General features: G+C 46.4%; 1 protein-coding gene across 20 annotated transcripts in view; it reads left to right on the forward strand.

The window, feature by feature from the left end:
- Positions 1 to 11,468: 11,468 nt before the first annotated feature.
- The window catches only part of LRRFIP1 (LRR binding FLII interacting protein 1), a 118,837-nt gene continuing 112,652 nt past the window's right edge, over positions 11,469 to 17,653 (forward strand). For 4 of the 20 annotated variants that reach the window (XM_060282805.1, XM_060282774.1, XM_060282777.1 and 1 more), the window contains exon 1: positions 11,469 to 11,690. In XM_060282805.1, coding sequence (XP_060138788.1) covers positions 11,565 to 11,690 — 126 coding nt within the window. In that variant the 5' untranslated portion in view covers positions 11,469 to 11,564. The remainder of the gene's footprint in view (positions 11,691 to 17,653) is intronic. The other 16 variants (XM_035140421.2, XM_060282737.1, XM_060282731.1 and 13 more) reach the window with 5 other exon arrangements.

Here is a 17,653-nt window from a genome sequence, read left to right on the forward strand (position 1 = left end):
ACTCCCAGTATATAGGAAGCAGAGGTAGTCACTCTGGACCCTGGAGCAGACCCTTTCACAGTATACAAATGCCACAAAGTTGATGAAATGCCTCTTGTGGCATTTAGGGTGTATGGAGTTTGAAAGTGACATTTCCTGGACCAAAGCGGAGCAATGCTGCCATCAAGTGGCCTCAGTGGAGTACTGCTCTGAAAAGAATTAGCAAAAAGAAATGAACCCTTACATTTTGCAAATGTGGTGGAATGAGGCAGTGGAATCCTGAGTTGGTACAGTACAGTGAACCACGCCACTTCAAACTACAGGGATAGAATTCTGAATTTTTTTTTCATTTTTACGCATTGCTTTTTTTAAAAAAAAGTCAGCATACTGAAGAAAAAGGTTACACAGCTGAGTCCCTTCCCTGTGGCACTAGTTTTTTTTAGTTTATGGGAGTTTTGTATTCAGAGGAGCATCCAGCCATGTAGTTTCCCCCCATCTGCGTCGCCTCACTGCGACACCTTAAATCTCCTACACAGGCAGTGTGAAGTTGTGATCAGTCAGAAGGAGGACGTGCAGTTCATCAAAAGTCAAGAACCCTAATGAAGATTTCTCCCATGCCATAATCCCAAAGAAAGAAAGCAGGCTGCAATATTTCAGTTGGGCAGTTTAGCTTCCTGTCAACTCTTTGGGGTATCTTAGGGTTAGATTCAGTACCTACTTCTTAGGAACAGTGAGGCCACCCAGGCACCTTTATAGCCAAGCAACGATTAGAACCTAGATGGATCTCCAAATAAAAGCCAAGCACTGTATATCCACTGTAGTGCAATGGGTTAGTTAAACTTTAGCCTCTAAAAGGGGTAGTCCTAACATACCAGAGGAGTGCATTTATTACATGCACCACTCACCACCATCTTTCCCCTCTAGTTAGGGGATGGCAGGCAAACTCTGTTGAAACTGCTTATGGGATAAATAGAATCATGCAGGGACAGAGCTCTAGTTACAGAGAAGTGGAGGTGAAACCATCCTTACAACTACTAGTAAGTATTAGAACAGTCTCAAATCCAGTTACAGTGGTACCTTGGTTTAAGTACACAATTGGTTCCAGAAGTCTGTACTTAACCCGAAGCGAACTTTCCCATTGAAAGTAATGGAAAGTGGATTAATCCGTTCCAGACGGGTCCGCGGAGTACTGTACTTAAACTGAAAGTACTCAAACCGAAGCGTACTTAAACGGAGGTATGACTGTATTTCATTCCAGGGGGCAAAAGGTAAAAGGGGCCATGAACTTTTAACAACTTTCAGAGCAAAGAGAAGGTTAAGGGGTGATATGATAGCCATGTTCAAATATATAAAAGGATGTCATATAGAAGAGGGTGAAAGGTTGTTTTCTGCTGCTCCAGAGAAGCGGACACGGAGCAATGGATTCAAACTACAAGAAAGAAGATTCCACCTAAACATTAGGAAGAACTTCCTGACAGTAAGAGCTGTTCGGCAGTGGAATTTGCTACCAAGGAGTGTGGTGGAGTCTCCTTCTTTGGAGGTCTCGAAGCAGAGGCTTGACAGGCATATGTCAAGAATGCTTTGATGGTGTTTCCTGCTTGGCAGGGGGTTGGACTGGATGGCCCCTGTGGTCTCTTCCAACTCTATGATTCTATGATTCAATATGAAAGAATATCATAAGTTTAAAAGAAGCAGAACATCATTTGCTTTGGGTACAATGTCTTCAACAGCAGGTCATTTTCTCCAAATGATAGAGGTTGGTTTCTGGAACTCCCACATAGTATTATGAGCATGCCTAAAGTGCTGGCACAGGGGAAATATCTCCCAAAAATTCTATTTCAATCTGTCCATTGTTTGAATGGTCCACTGCAGACGTGTTCAATTCACAACCAAAATGAAGTGCATTGCTTACCTTTGGATAGGAGCCATCAGCTTTACAGTATTTTATTCCATCACACTATGAAATACCATCTTCTTTTACATCTAAGCTAAAATAACTGAGTAGGTATAGCCACTGAGAGAGAGACAAAAGAAAACTTAACAAACTATGGGAATGGGCAGATGCTGGCACATTTAGAAAAATGGATTGGATGTGGACTAGATAAGTTTGCTCCTTCCAACTCTATGATTCTATGATGCTTTGCCATTATAATTATATTGCTACATTTCCATTTTATGCCATGGGGAGGAGCACTCTCTCAAGACATAGGCAGTTACAAAATAACACTTACTGGTATCTGCAGCTGGCCACTTAAAAAAGGCATTGTTGTTGTAAGCCTTATTTAGGTACAGTATTGGAGCCTGCTTCATCATAGGAAGGTTTCTGGCTGCTTTTGTTGTTTGGTCGTTTAGTCGTGTCCGACTCTTCGTGACCCCATGGACCATAGCACGCCAGGCACTCCTGTCTTGCACTGCCTCCCGCAGTTTGGTCAAACTCATGTTCGTAGCTTCGAGAACACTGTCCAACCATCTTGTCCTCTGTCGTCCCCTTCTCCTAGTGCCCTCCATCTTTCCCAACATCAGGGTCTTTTCCAAGGTTTCTTCTCTTCTCATGAGGTGGCCAAAGTATTGGAGCCTCAGCTTCACGATCTGTCCTTCCAGGGAGCACTCAGGGCTGATTTCCTTAAGAATGGATAGGTTTGATCTTCTAGCAGTCCATGGGACTCTCAAGAGTCTCCTCCAGCACCATAATTCAAAAGCATCAATTCTTCGGCGATCAGCCTTCTTTATGGTCCAGCTCTCACTTCCATACATCACTACTGGGAAAACCATAGCTTTAACTATACGGACCTTTGTCGGCAAGGTGATGTCTCTGCTTTTTAAGATGCTGTCTAGGTTTGTCATTGCTTTTCTCCCAAGAAGCAGGCGTCTTTTAATTTCGTGACTGCTGTCACCATCTGCAGTGATCAAGGAGCCCAAGAAAGTAAAATCTCTCACTGCCTCCATTTCTTGCCCTTCTATTTGCCAGGAGGTGATGGGACCGGTGGCCATGATCTTGGTTTTTTTGATGTTGAGCTTCAGACCATATTTTGCGCTCTCCTCTTTCACCCTCATTAAAAGGTTCTTTAATTCCTCCTCGCTTTCTGCCATCAAGGTTGTGTCATCTGCATATCTGAGGTTGTTGATATTTCTTCCGGCAATCTTAATTCCGGCTTGGGATTCATCTAGTCCAGCCTTTCGCATGATGAATTCTGCATATAAGTTAAATAAGCAGGGAGACAATATACAACCTTGTCGTACTCCTTTCCCAATTTTGAACCACTCAGTTGTTCCATATCCAGTTCTAACTGTAGCTTCTTGTCCCACATAGAGATTTCTCAGGAGACAGATGAGGTGATCAGGCACTCCCATTTCTTTAAGAACTTGCCATAGTTTGCTGTGGTCGACACAGTCAAAGGCTTTTGCATAGTCAATGAAGCAGAAGTAGACGTTTTTCTGGAACTCTCTAGCTTTCTCCATAATCCAGCGCATGTTTGCTATTTGGTCTCTGGTTCTGGTTCTGGTTCTGGTTCTGGCTGCTACTGTGTTTTTAAATATGCAAAAAAGGAGGGTGGGAGGAATAGTGGAATAACGAACTAACAGGTCATCTGAAATTCTGTTTTGGACCACAGTTTTGGCAGTACAGTATGTACATACAGTACAGTACTTAGTCAGTGTAGAAGACTATAAGCTACATTCCTGGGTATACATAACAATGTGGCAAAAACCCTCCAGTGATGGGTGCTGTATCTGATACAGTTTTATCCTACATGTAATGGCCTTCAAGCCAATAACATGTCTACTCAGAAGTAAGCCCCATTCAATAAAATATAATTTACTCCCAAGTAAGTGTGCACAGAATTGCAAGCTTAGTAAAAAAAACAAGTGGACTGTGGAGATTACGGACCCTTGTCCCATCCATCTCAACATGCCACCCCCACCCCCCCTAGAGACTAATAGGCTTCTGAGCCCCTGGAATTTAGTCAAGAAAACAGAGTTTGGGATTAATGTATCTGTTAAGCAGTCAAAACAATACACCCATAGCATAGTTAGTGTTACTGAAAGGCCAGGGAGGCGGGGGGGGGGGGAATTCAGGTTCTCTGACCAATTTCCAGCAGGCCCAATGGCAGCCCCCACCTCCTGGGGCTGTTGATGGAGCCCACTAAGATTGCCTGCCCCACCCACTTTTAGTTTAGCCTCCATTAAAATTTCCCATGGTGCCCCTGACATAGCATTGTGAGAGACCAACATGGCAGCTCGACGCTGTTGTCCTTCGTAACCAGGTAAGCCGGCCATGCCGTGATGGAGAAGGGCCTTCCCCCAGAGGCTATTTTACTGAGGGGCCCTTCCCATTTGGAGCCAGTCCTCCTTCAGATCTCCAAATATTTGAACTCATTCGCATCATCATCGTTTACTGTGAATGTATTTTTTTTTTGAAGACGCGGCTCTGAACTGCTGTCCCCATTAGACCAGGCTGGCTTGTGCTTGTTTCAGCCTCCTCTGCGATTCTGTAAATAGTTTCACAAGGCTCTGATTTTATCAATATATGAAGAATAACTGTTAAATACTCTCTACTTCCTGAGAGGGGAAGTTTGAGGGGCTATGATAAGACGTTTATATGGCAGCATAGTTGGGTTTCCTTTGGATGAGAGAGCACTGAGGAATTGTGGCATTCTTGTAATGTTTGCTTTATTTTCATATATAGAAGCAGAACATAAGTTGGGGGGGGGGGGACAGCTCTTACAAGGCAACAAATTTGCTACTTCCTTATCAGACCAGCGAGGTCATGCCCACTCCCATGTCTTCGACCAATTCACACACACACAAATATCTCCCTCTGCTTTGCCTTTTCCAAAGTATAAGGTGCTGTTTTGCCCACTTATAGCCCCACAAATCTGCTGTCTTGACTTAGCTGCCTTTTCCCAGCACTGGGGGGTATACCATTCAAACAGAGACCTCAGTTATTTCCTTTTCACCATCTCCCATCTGCCAGCCATTCTGGGCCATGGACTGGCAGGCTGTATAATAAATGAATGTTTGGCTAGCAGCTATTAACAATACTTGGGCTTGCTGAATCATAGTAGCTGCCAACTCTAGGGCAGCTTTCCCTGTTTTCCCAGTTACACTGAAGAGGACAACACTGGTCCTTACAACTCCAGAACATTCCCTCTCTTACTGTTTGTACTGTATTTGTTAGAAAATGTATTTTACAAAGAATCAATTGCACTGGGGAAAAGAAAACATATGTAATGTAGTAGCTGAAAAGCAGGTGACTCCAGTCGAGATCACAGAAACTCTGAATCATTGCCCTTTTAACTGCCTTTAAAAGTAAAAGAGAGAGTCTGTCTGTCTGTCTGTCTGTCTTAGAAGCGAGGGTGCAAGTTGGAGGTTGGCTGGTTGCGTTGCCATTATTTTGTTGGCTGAGAACATGGGTGTGTGAAGAATTCAAGCAGACTCTTTCCGGAAGAGCTTATAAAGACAGGCAAACTATGGACTAATGATTTACACATTGCTGTCATGGGCATAACTGGGGGGGGGGAGCAAAGGGGGCAGAGAGGGGTAGCTGCCCCCCATCAATAAAAACCAATAAAAATACATAGTGAGGTTCTGCCCCACCAACAAAAGGCCTGCCCCTTTAACAAAAATCCTGGCTACGCCCATAATTGCTGTGAAAGAATGTGTTTTTAGAGACCCTCTCTTGTTTTCAAGGAAGAGAAATAAATTGTATTGAACTTGATATATAAATAACTAGCTGACCCAGCCACGCGTTGCTATGATTTTTTTTAAGAGTATTGAAATCATTTTTATTTTGAAAGTTAATGGTTTAATACCTTTGTTTTTTGAATTGTAGGATGTATTCTCTTTGTCCGGATGTTTCAACTTTGTCCTTGCATTTATGGTTGTTTGTTTGTTTTCTTATGATTGCGTATTTTAGTTAGTTTGTTTGTTTTGGTAGTTTTATTTGTATTTTAAATTTTTTGAAGTGTGATTCCTTCCGCCCTGTTCTGATCCATGACGTTTCCCGTCCCTTTCTCCCCCTACCACCGCCCCACCCTCGGCTTATCCCTGTGATTCCCCCCTCTCCCACATGCTCTTTTTACACACACACACACACACACACACACACACACTGTATATATATATATATATATATATAGAGAGAGAGAGAGAGAGAGAGAGAGAGAGAGAGAGATGGGGATTAATGGATTTTTATTATGTGGGTTTTTTAGAGTTTATTTTTTAGAGGTTAATCTCCCCCCCCCCAAAAAAAAGACAGGCCCCTACCTCCACTTGGCCTAGTCTGGAAAGTGGCCTAGTCTGCTGCGGCCTATCATTCTGCTGGGCAATGTTGGGCCTTGTTGCTGCAAAAGTTGGTTGCTGTGATTTTGTGATGTCATCTGGTGGCGCGGCTTTGGAGGCAGCAGCGTGCGATCTACCTTTCTATTGGATGCTGCTGGAGTCTTCAGAGCTTCTGCTGGTGATGTATAATTTGCATGCCACTTTTTTGTGTTTAGTCATTATTTTATGTATGAAAGGTGTGCTTTTATGGGAAAATTTTTACGCCAGATCCCTCCCTAATTTAATGTAATTCGGTTCTGTGGTTATGGTGAAAGGCTGTTACATCTGTGCGCGCAATGCCTACATTTATAAATATATGTAGATACAGCTTGTTAAATTGTTGCCATCCTGACAAGTAAAGATTCACCTTCAAGTCTTGTGTAAGGAGTCTTACTTTATCAGTAAGGTTTGAGGGTGAAACCCCTACATCACTCTGAAATAGACAATCCCCTCCTAATCCTGTTACGGACATTAGGCTCTCTAAACATGGACTGGAAATTGCCTGGGTTCTTATTTTCTATAAGAGGAAAGTGGAAATACTTCAAGTGGTCCTGTGCTGCACACCCTGTTGACTCATGCCAGATACATAGGTAGCTGCTTCTGAAAAGACCTGCCCTAATAGGGTAATAAAGGAGAACTAATAGTTCACATGCTGAATTATTCAGAGAGATAGCCAATTAAAAGCTCACAGGATATTGTGTTAATTTGTTTTTTTTTAATTAATAAAGCATAGGTTAAGTTTAAAATAGATGCTATAAAGGCTTATTTGAAGTCCCTCAATTCATTTCTTAGTAACATTATTATGCATTAAGGTCAGCTAATCACCGTTTCTTTTATTTAATGCCTTTCTTTTTATTTAAAGTCATCACACTTTTACAGAGGATTCTCATGTCAAATCAGTGCAAACAGCTTAAAACTCCAATCTGAGAGTTGGAGACCTGCGGGTATAGGGCGGTATATAAATTCAATAAATAATAATAATAAAAGTTCAATCAGAGGTGTTCACATTCTTAAAAAATATGAAGATTTTATAGGCTGCTACTTTATAAATGGCATGTGCAGTACAATCCTATGTATGTTCATTTAAAAGACCTCTCTTATTCAACAAGGCATACCCCCATATGAATATAGATTAAATATAGACTAAACCCTAAGATTTACCGTACAGAGAAAAGTAATTTGGGAAAGCAAGCGCCGCCGCCAGTCCCCTGAGCCCAGCGCTGTGGGTGCTTGGCTTGGGGAAGGGTGCTTGGCTTAGGGAAGGCAGGCAGGCGCTTGCTCTCTTGCCTGCCTGCCTTCCCTGAGCCAAGAGAGCAAGCAATGCCACCACCGCAAGTCCCCCGAGCCGAAGCGCAGCGGGCGCTTAGCTCAGGGAAGGGCACTGGGCTTGGGGGACTGGGGGGAGCAGCGGCAGCGGCAGCGCTTGCTCGGGGAAGGCAAGCGCCGCCGCCGCCAGTCCCCCGAACCAAGCACAATTTGTCGCCTGCCTGCCTTCCCCGAGGAAGCCCCGCTGCTGCCGCCAGTCCCATGAGCTGCGCTTTGGCTCAGGGGACTCGTGGGGAAGGCAGGCAGGCAGGTGGCAAGCAGCGCCCACTGCCCCGGGGCTGCTTGCCGCCTGCCTGCCTTCCCCAAGCTTCGCTTCGGCTCACGCTGACAGCTGTAGTGTGGCAAGAAGGCAAAGAAGATCAGCTGTCAGCCTTCTTGCTGCGCTACAGCTGGTTCCCCTTTGCGTTCCGCTGGTCTCTGCTGGTTGCCCCTCGCTGCTCGTGGCAACCAACAGAGACCAGCGGAACACAAAGGGGAACCAGCTGTAGCGCGGCAAGAAGGCTGACAGCCATGGGCGTACCCAGGATCAAAACTAGGGGGGGGCAAGGGGAGGGGCCAAGGCACGGAAGGGGAGGGGCCACAAAGTGGGCGAGAACGGCAAACTCGCGCTCCGCCGGGCTGTGCCCCTCCCTAGAAGCAGGGCTGGTGGGCGGAGGCAGAGCCCAGCCCAGCGGAGCGCGAGTTCAGCGTTCCCGCCCGCGCCGCGCCGCGCTCTCTGGTTCCCCGCCGCGCTTGGCCTTGCCAGAGGGCACGACGGGGAGCTGGAGGGAGGGCGCAGCGCGGCGGGCGGGAACGGCGAACTCGCGCTCCTCCGGGCTGTGCCCCTCCCTAGAAGCAGGGCTGGTGGGCGGAGGCGGAGCCCAGCCCAGCGGAGCGCGAGTTCGGCGTTCCCGCCCACCGCGCCGCGCTCCCTGGTTCCCCGCCGCGCTTGGCCTTGCCTGAGGGCGCGCCGGGCAGCTGGAGGGAGGGTGCGGCGCGGCGGGAATGGCGAACTCGCGCTCCGCCGGGCTGTGCTCCGCCTCTGCCCACCAGCCCTGCTTCTAGAGTAGGGCAGCTGCCCTAACTTGCCCCGTGGTGGGTACGCCCTTGCTGACAGCTGATCTTCTTTGCCTTCTTGCCGCACTACAGCTGGTTCCCCTTTTGTCACTGCTCGCCCCGCTTCATCTTTCTATGGCCGCGCTTCGCAAGACGCAGTGGCGGTCATAGAAAACCTTGTCGTCTTGCAAGTCCCTCACGCAACGCAAAACTCTTCCGTCTTGCAAGTTTTTTGTTGCACGAGACATTCGTCTTGCAGTTTTATCCAGCCCATACTATATAAGTTCTCTGGGAGTTCAGAACAACACAACATCTCCCTATTAATACAGGACGAAAGCCCAGAAGTCACATATTCAGTCGCCAGATTCTGCGCTGCCACAATAGATATTCGTCGAAGGATGGTCTATGATACAAATCAGTCCTAAAATGAAGACCCATATTGTTAGATCTGTATTATTGAAGCCCCATCCCATATAGCTATTTAACAAGTCCTTTTAATCCCTCTGTTAGTTTTATCCACTCATTATTTATGCTTAATCAAGTATTTTATGTATATGTTTTAATCTACGGTTGGTTTTTGCCACCATTTATTTAATAATTATTTGCTTAGATCCATATTGTTATGCTATTTATTTAAATGTTTTGTTTACGCTGGTCTGTGACCGAATAAAGTAAATTCATTCATTCATGTTTATGTAAATGTAAGTTCCACTGAAATTAATCTGGCTTTCCAATAAATGGGTTTATAACTGGACGAAGAAACAATTAATGTATGCAGCCAAGTGCAAAGGTTTGCCCTTGGATACTGCAATTGCCCTTGGATACTGCAAGTGTTGAGCTCAACTGCCAAGTGATATTGTGATTTCCGTGCATGTTGCCTTGGGGCTGAAATAAGGCCAGAAGCATTCATTACATTATAATCTATTGTATACTATATTATTTATGAAAGTAGGTTTCCAGCAGTAAACTTTCCTGATCATCTTTGTGGCTTCCTTTTCTAAAATGAATTGATTGATTTAACACACCACTTGGTCAACAAACTTTCTTCATGACCTGGCATGACTCTGGTATTCGAATGCTGTGCTGATTGTGCCAAACTATTTAGTGGTTCTGTGATAGAGGCAATTTTTTTTTAGAACAAGGTTAAACATTTTTGTCTGTGATCAGAGATATTTTTGGATTTCAGCTTCCAAACCTTTTATGGAGGCAAAACTAAAAAGTGTGTGCGTATGGGGGGGTGTATTTTGAAGTATTCAATAGCCTGAAATAAATGTCTAAGAAGCATATTCTAAAGATTAATCATAGAATATAGAATCGTAGTTGGAAGAGACCACAAGGGCCATCCAGTCCAACCCCCTGCCAAGCGGGAAACGGCATCAAAGCATTCCTGACAGATGCCTGTCAAGCCTCTGCTTAAAGACCTCCAAAGGAGGAGACTCCACCACACTCCTTGGCGGCAAATTCCACTGTCGAACAGCTCTTACTGTCAGGAAGTAATTCCTAAGGTTTAGGTGGAATCTTCTTTCTTGTAGTTTGAATCCATTGCTCCGTGTCCGCTTCTTTCCCTCCTCTATATGACATCCTTTTATATATTTGAACATGGCTATCATATCTCCCCTTAACCTTCTCTTCTCCAGGCTAAACATACCCAGCTCCCTAAGCCGTTCCTCATAAGACATCGTTTCCAGGCCTTTGACCATTTTGGTTGCCATCCTCTGGACAAGTTCCAGCTTGTCAGTATCCTTCTTGAACTGTGGTGCCTAGAACTGGACACAGTACTCCAGGTGAGGTCTGACCAGAGCAGAATACAGTGGTACTATTACTTCCCTTGATCTAGATGCTATATTCTTACTGATGCAGCCCAGAATTGCATTGGCTTTTTTAGCTGCTGCATCACACTGTTGACTCATGTCAAGTTTGTGATCTACCAAGACTCCTGGATCTTTTCACATGTACTGCTCTCAAGCTGTAATTGTGCCTTTCATCCCCCCCCCCCAGTAGTATTTTACATTTTTCCCTGTTAAAATTCATCTTGTTTGCTTTGGCCCAGTTGTCTAATCTGTTAAGGTCATTTTGAAGTGTGATCCTGTCCTCTGGGGTATTAGCCCCCCCTCCCATTTTGGTGTCATCTGCAAACTTGATCAGGATGCCCTCAAGCCCATCATCCAAGCATCATTTCAGCATACCGTCCGAGGCACAAGCTGGACAATCTGTTCATACTTCTAGTAATTTATTAGGAATGTTCGAATGCCAGAGCAGGCTCGTTGTCAGTGAGCAGTCGCTTTTGAGGGAGCTCTTTTTATTATCTGTTTTTACAGATGGGGAAATAAGATCGCCCAGAAGCAGGTGAGGAGGCGGGGGGGGGGTCTCCCTTTCTGTTTCTCCTCTTGAGATTCCCTAGCGGCTTTCGGTTCCCGAGGGGGGATTCCTTGGGCTTTAGTGGGCTCCGGGGTAACAACGGGGGGCGGCGGCGCTTATTAAACCCGGGGGGGGGCGCCCCCAATTTCTCGAGCTTTCGCCCTGGGCTCTTTCACAGCCCTCGCCGTGCGAAGCCTGCCTGCTCGGCGGAATGCCCGCTGCTCCGAAGCAGAACCCTTTCTGAAAGGGTTTCATCCTGCAGGGCGGGGGTGGGAAGGGGGGGGGAGAGACGGGTGTTTCCGCCTCGTGGAACAAAAAAGGCCTTTGGCGCCCGGCTCCTTCCGCCGCCTCTTTCTCGCCCTGCAAGGTGAGCGCCTCTCTCGGCCCCGCCCCCTTGCGCAGAGCCGTCAGCCAAGCCCCGCCCCCTCCCCTCCCTCGGCCCCCCCCGGCCCGTCTCCCGGAGCCCCGTGCACGCATGCGCCGGCTTCCCCGAGCCTCCTTCTTCTCACGCCCGAGGCGCCTGCGAGGAGGGCGGCGGCGGCAGCGCCATGGAGCGGGTCGGGGCGCAGCAGCAGCAGCAGCAGCAGGCAGGCCCGGCCGGGAGGAAGAGGCAGCCCAACCGCGAGAGGCCCGCCGCGGCCGAGGACGATGCCCTCAACCAGATCGCTCGCGAGGTGAGCAGCGACCGGGGGCGGGGGCGGAGGGAGGGGGGCGCGCCTGCCTGCCTGGCTGGCTGGTCTCCCGGAGGCGCCTCTTGCCTCTTTCCGCTCTTCTTCCCTCCCTCCCTCCCTCCCTCCCAGGGCGCCCGGGGCGGGGGAGGGGAGGCTGGGGCCGGGGCTGTCACCTCGGCCCCTGCCCCTCCCCTTTCACGTGGGAGCTGTCAGGTGCCGCTGCCCCCCTCATTTCTCCTCTCCCCCCTCCCATCAACTTCCGGGAGGCCGTTCGGGGAGGGGGGGAGGGGTCCAGCCCAGTTGCGGCCACGGCAGAAGAAGGGTTAATAAGCTCATTCATATCCCCTTAATGAGTCCCCCCCCCCTCTTTAAAATGTTCAATAAAGTTTGTAATCACAAAGTATTGTTTTCCAAGACAAAACCGTTTCTCTTAGTGGCAAGCATAGCTGCCAAGTTTTCCCTTTTCTCACGAGGAAGCCTATTCAGCATAAGGGAAAATCCCTTTAAAAAAGGGATAACTTGGCAGCTATGGTGGCAAGGTTTAAATTAAAGGCAGCAGTCTCCCTTGTCTGGAGCCGTGACTGTGCGTGGCTGGTGTACACACAGACACACACATACAAACATTTGTATACTGTATATTGTTTTATTTTGAGTATTTCATTTATACTGCACCTTTTCCCTTTCACGTAGCTCAGGATGTCATGCATGGTTCTTCACTCCCCTCTGCTCAACCAATCCCCACAACAGCCCTGTGAGGCACGTTGGCATAGCTGCCAAGTTCTCCCTTTTTTTAAGGGAAATTCCCTTATGCTGAATAGGCTTCCTCGTGAGAAAAGGGAAAACTTGGCAGCTATGGGTTGGGCTTGAGAGGCAGTGCCTTGCCCCATGGTCACCCAGTCAGCTCCAAGACCAAACGGGGATTTGAACCCTGGTCTTTCCCCTGCACTCCAGCCACTATGCCACACTGGCTCTGATTTGATTAGTATAGTCACCAACCATTGTTCTTGTAGTTTATATATCTATTTATTGCAATTATATCTCACATTTCATCCAAAAAGATGAAGGAAGGCTTAACCTTTTATGTATTTGGGTTCTGTATGTTGCTTCTTGTGTTCCATGGCCACTGGACCCTGCTACTTATTTACCTTTCCCTCTTTCTTTCGATACCTTTCAGTAATATAACATATGATCTGCCAACTGGTAACGGTATAAGGCTTCATACCGTAGTTCTCACAAAAGAAGCTGTAGTCCAGAAACACACAGCAAACCTGTTGGTCTTTAAAACATGTTTCATATACCTATAAATTCTTTCTCTCATGGGCATACAGTATATTGGTTCCTCTAACTAACTTAAGGTGCTAAAGGTCAGGAAAGACGTGAGAGCTTATGAAGTAACTGTTTTGGCTGTTACTTCTTTAACGGAAGTTCGATCTTTAGGAGGTGATCTCGTTCTGCACTCTGAGCTTTGCTCACTTTTTTTCTGTACTGTTCTGCAGCAACAACTTTTTGGGTGAGTTAAGTAACCTCAGGAGGGAAGTAGAAGATGAGGAAGTCGATATCTGTACTGACTGTGGTGAGATGCTTGTCCTTTTTAAACTCAAGCCCTCCAGATGGTTTAGGTCAAGGGTTGGCAAAGGTTTTTTTTTGGCTTGGGCCAGTTCACGGTCCCGCAGGTGCCACGGTGGGTCGGAGCGTGCACACGCATGTGCAAACACTATTTCCAGTGCTCCTTCCGGCTCAGAGGAGGAATGTGCAGCTTCCCATTGGCTGCAGGAGCTTCCTGCAGCCAATGGGAAGCTGGCCAGCGTCACAGAAGGCGGTCCCCGCAAGTGGGCAGCGGGGATCCATGGGCCAGTTAAACGACCCCTTTGGGCCGCTTAGGTTGCCGACCCCTGGGGGTTCTCTCCCTCCCCACCCCTTTGTACATACTGTTGCTGTGTGAAGGAGAGAAAGAGAGAGAACTTCCTTTTCTGACATGTTCCCAAAGATGGTTAAACCCATATCCTTCTAATAGACTGCCCTAGCTCTACTGACTGGCTAGCGTGATTTTTGTGTGTCTCCTGTTATACTGTCTCCATCTTTTGAGCAACATTGTAACATTACAAAATATTCATTCATTCATTCATTCATTCCCTGCCCATCTGGCTAAGTTTCCCCAGCCACTCTGGGCGGCTTCCAACAGAACATTAAAATGCAATAATCTATTAAACATTAAAAGCTTCCCCAAACAGGGCTGCCTTCAAATGTCTTCTAAAAGTCTGGTAGTTGTTTTCCTCTTTGACATCTGGTGGGAGGGCGTTCCACAGGGCAGGCGCCACTACCGAGAAGGCCCTCTGCCTAGTTCCCTGCAACTTGGCTTCTCGTAGCGAGGGAACCGCCAGAAGGCCCTCGGCACTAGACCTCAGTGTCTGGGCAGAATGATAGGGGTGGAGACGCTCCTTCAGGTATACTGGGTAGAGGCCATTTAGGGCTTTAAAGGTCAGCACCAACACTTTGAATTGTGCTCGGAAATGTACTGGGAGCCAATGTAGGTCTTTCAATCACCTTCAAAGGTAGCCCCACATAGATTGCATTGCAGTAGTCCAAGCGGGAGATAACAAGAGCGTGCATCACTCTGGCGAGGCAGTCTGCAAGGAGGTAGGGTCTCAGCCTGCATGCCAGATGGAGCTGGTAGACAGCTGTCCTGGATACAGAATTAACCTGTGCCTCCATGGACAGCTGTGAGTCCAAAATGACTCCCAGCCTGCGCACCTAGTCCTTCAGGGGCACAGTTACCCCATTCAGGACCAGGGTGTCCTCCACACCTGCCCGCCTCCTGTCCCCCACAAACAGTACTTCTGTCTTGTCAGGATTCAACCTCAATCTGTTAGCCGCCATCCTCCATCCTCCAACCACCTCCAGGCACTCACACAGGACCTTCACCGCCTTCACTGGTTCTGATTTGAAAGAGAGGTAGAGCTGGGTATCATCCGCATACTGATGAACACCCAGCCCAAACCCCCTGGTGATCTCTCAACAATTGTTGAATTGTGCGCTTTAGTTTGCCTGCAAATCTGGATCATAGAATCATAGAGTTGGAAGAGACCACAAGGGCCATCCAGTCCAACCCCTTGCCAAGCAGGAAACACCATCAAAGCATTCCTGACAGAAAGAGACTCCACCACACTCCTTGGCAGCAAATTCCACTGTCGAACAGCTCTTACTGTCAGGAAGTTCTTCCTAATGTTTAGGTGGAATCTTCTTTCTTGTAGTTTGAATCCATTGCTCCGTGTCCGCTTCTCTGGAGCAGCAGAAAACAACCTTTCTCCCTCCTCTATATGACATCCTTTTATATATTTTAACATGGCTATCATATCTCCCCTTAACCTTCTCTTTGCTTTGAAAGTTGTTAAAAGTTCATGTTCCCTTTTACCTTTTGCCCCCTGGAATGAAATACAGTCATACCTCCCTTAATTTTGACCCAGATACTCTCAATATGGCTTTGAAGTTTTAAATCCTGGATCTCTTCACAGGTATACACATCCCTGACATATAACACCACTCCTCCTCCTTTATTGTTTGTTCTATTTCTCTGAAATAGATTGTATCCCTCTATTACTACATTCCAATCATGAGACTCATCCCACATGAGGATGATCAAACATTGATTTTGCATATTGGTTTGTAGGTAATCTATACTTCATTCAATGCATAGTTTTCTAGATTTGGACAAAATAACAATCTATTGTTTGATAGAAGGCACAAATGAAAGCTCCATATATGTGGAGAAAAAGGGAGCGTAAAGGCTGTTTGTAATATAAAAGAAACAACAATGGCTTCTCTAACTACAGGCAGTGAAGCCTTACTTCTATGATACTGAGCAGGTTTGGATAGTGTGCAAATGCTCCATAAAGGTGAAAATATGTGCTTTCAAAACCCTGGCATGTCATGTAACTGGTGATTGATTCAGGACACACAGATGGATCTCTCCCCACCACCACTTGTGGCTGTACTCCCTTGAGAGAGTTTCCAGTTTCCATCTATCTTGGGCAAGTGTAATAGTAGCTGTAGCAAGGGAGGGATGATCTGAATGCATTGTTCCCAAGCTTAGTTGCTGTCTGTGGGAAATGAAAGTTCAGATACTACTAACGCAGCGTGACATGTAGACATGATCTCAAATACAGTCCTACCTTGGTTTAAGTACGCCTCGGTCTGAGTATTTTCAGTTTAAGAACTCCGCGGACCTGTCTGGAACGGATTAATCCACTTTCCATTACTTTCAATGGGAAAGTTTGCTTCAGGTTAAGTATGCTTCAGTTTAATAATAATAATAATAATAATAATAATAATAATAATAATAATTTATTTATACCCCGCCCATCTGGCTGGGTTTCCCCAGCCACTCTGGGCGGCTTCCAACAGAAAAATGAAATAAAACACTTAAACATTAAAAGCCTCCCCAAACAGGGCTGCCTTCAGATGTCTTCTAAAAATCTGGTAGCTGTTTTTCTCTTTGAAATCTGATGGGAGGGCGTTCCACAGGGCAGGAGCCACCACCGAGAAGGCCCTCTGCCTGGTTCCCTGCAACTTGGCTTCTCACAACGAGGGAACCGCCAGAAGGCCCTCGGTATTGGACCTCAGTGTCCGGGCAGAACGATGGGGGTGGAGATGCTCCTTCAGGTATACTGGACTGAGGCCATTTAAGTACTCCACGGACCATCTGCAACAGATTAATCCACTTTCCATTACTTTCAATGGGAAAGTTCGCTTCAGGTTAAGTACAGACTTCCGGAACCAATTGAGTTTGTAAACCGAGATACCACTGTAATTAGAAATTCTCACCATTCAAAATGACCAAAATATTTATAACTCATCTTTCAACAAATAGTATCCAGAACAGCTAACGAAAAAGTTCAAAACAATAAAATGCATTAGTACTTTTACTAAAATACAAAATAAAACAATGAAATAGTAATCTAAAAGATTTTCTATATTGCCTCCCTCTTGAAATGCTCATCCAAAAAAAGCCTGATTTAACTTGCTACTGAAAGGAACTATTTCCTAGTAAGCATATCATGTGAAAAACTTAAGATAGGAACAAAGGATGCTACCTTATGCTGGGCCAGACAACTGTCCCATCTGGCTCAGTATTGTCTACACAAACTGGCAGTAGCTTCCTAGGGTTTCTGGCAGTGTTCTTTCCCAGCCTTTCCTAAAGGTGTAATGAATTGGACCTGACCTTCTGCATGCAAAGCAGCTGTTCTACCACTGAGCGATGGCCCTTCCTCAAACTCGGAAGCAGTCTGAACAGTTCTGATAATGCTAAATCTTCCCCAACTTTGTACACATGAGATGTTTTAGAATACACCTCCCATCAGCCTCAGCTAGCATGGCCACTGGTCACGAATGATGGGAGTTATAGTCCATAACATCTGGAGGGTACCATGGGGGCTTGACTTAGTGCATTTGTGCATTGCCCCTCCTCTCATCTCTCCTCTGGCACAGCTGTGAGAAGGAAAGTGGAAACATGCATTTTCAAGTACCCATCAAGTTTGTTAAATCAAAAGTGGAAAGAAATGAAGTTAGTTTTAACAACTGTTTGTCTGAACAAGCAGAGTTCAAACCATGTTCTATTATCCCGGCTTGTTAGGGTAAACTATAATTAAAACTAATCAAATTGACTAAAAGTTAAAACAATGTTCTGCAGCTGGTTGAAAACAGAAGTAGATGCTTTCTGTACTCTTCTTTGCGGCTGGAGGCGGGGGACACGATTGTGGCTTGGTACTGCATCTGAACTGGGCCACAGCTGAGCTGTATAGCAGCTTATGTATGTTAAGCCAGTTTGTACAGACTGCAGTCAAACGACTGCATTCGGATATAAAGCTGAACCACGGGAGCATGGGAGCATGTGGACAGCAGCAGAACATCTCCCCAGGAGAATATTGGTTCTCCACCCTGTTTCTGCAGCCAGCTGCTATAAGGGAAGG

The sequence above is a fragment of the Zootoca vivipara genome, chromosome 1, assembly GCF_963506605.1.
Source record: "Zootoca vivipara chromosome 1, rZooViv1.1, whole genome shotgun sequence".
NCBI lineage: Eukaryota > Metazoa > Chordata > Lepidosauria > Squamata > Lacertidae > Zootoca > Zootoca vivipara.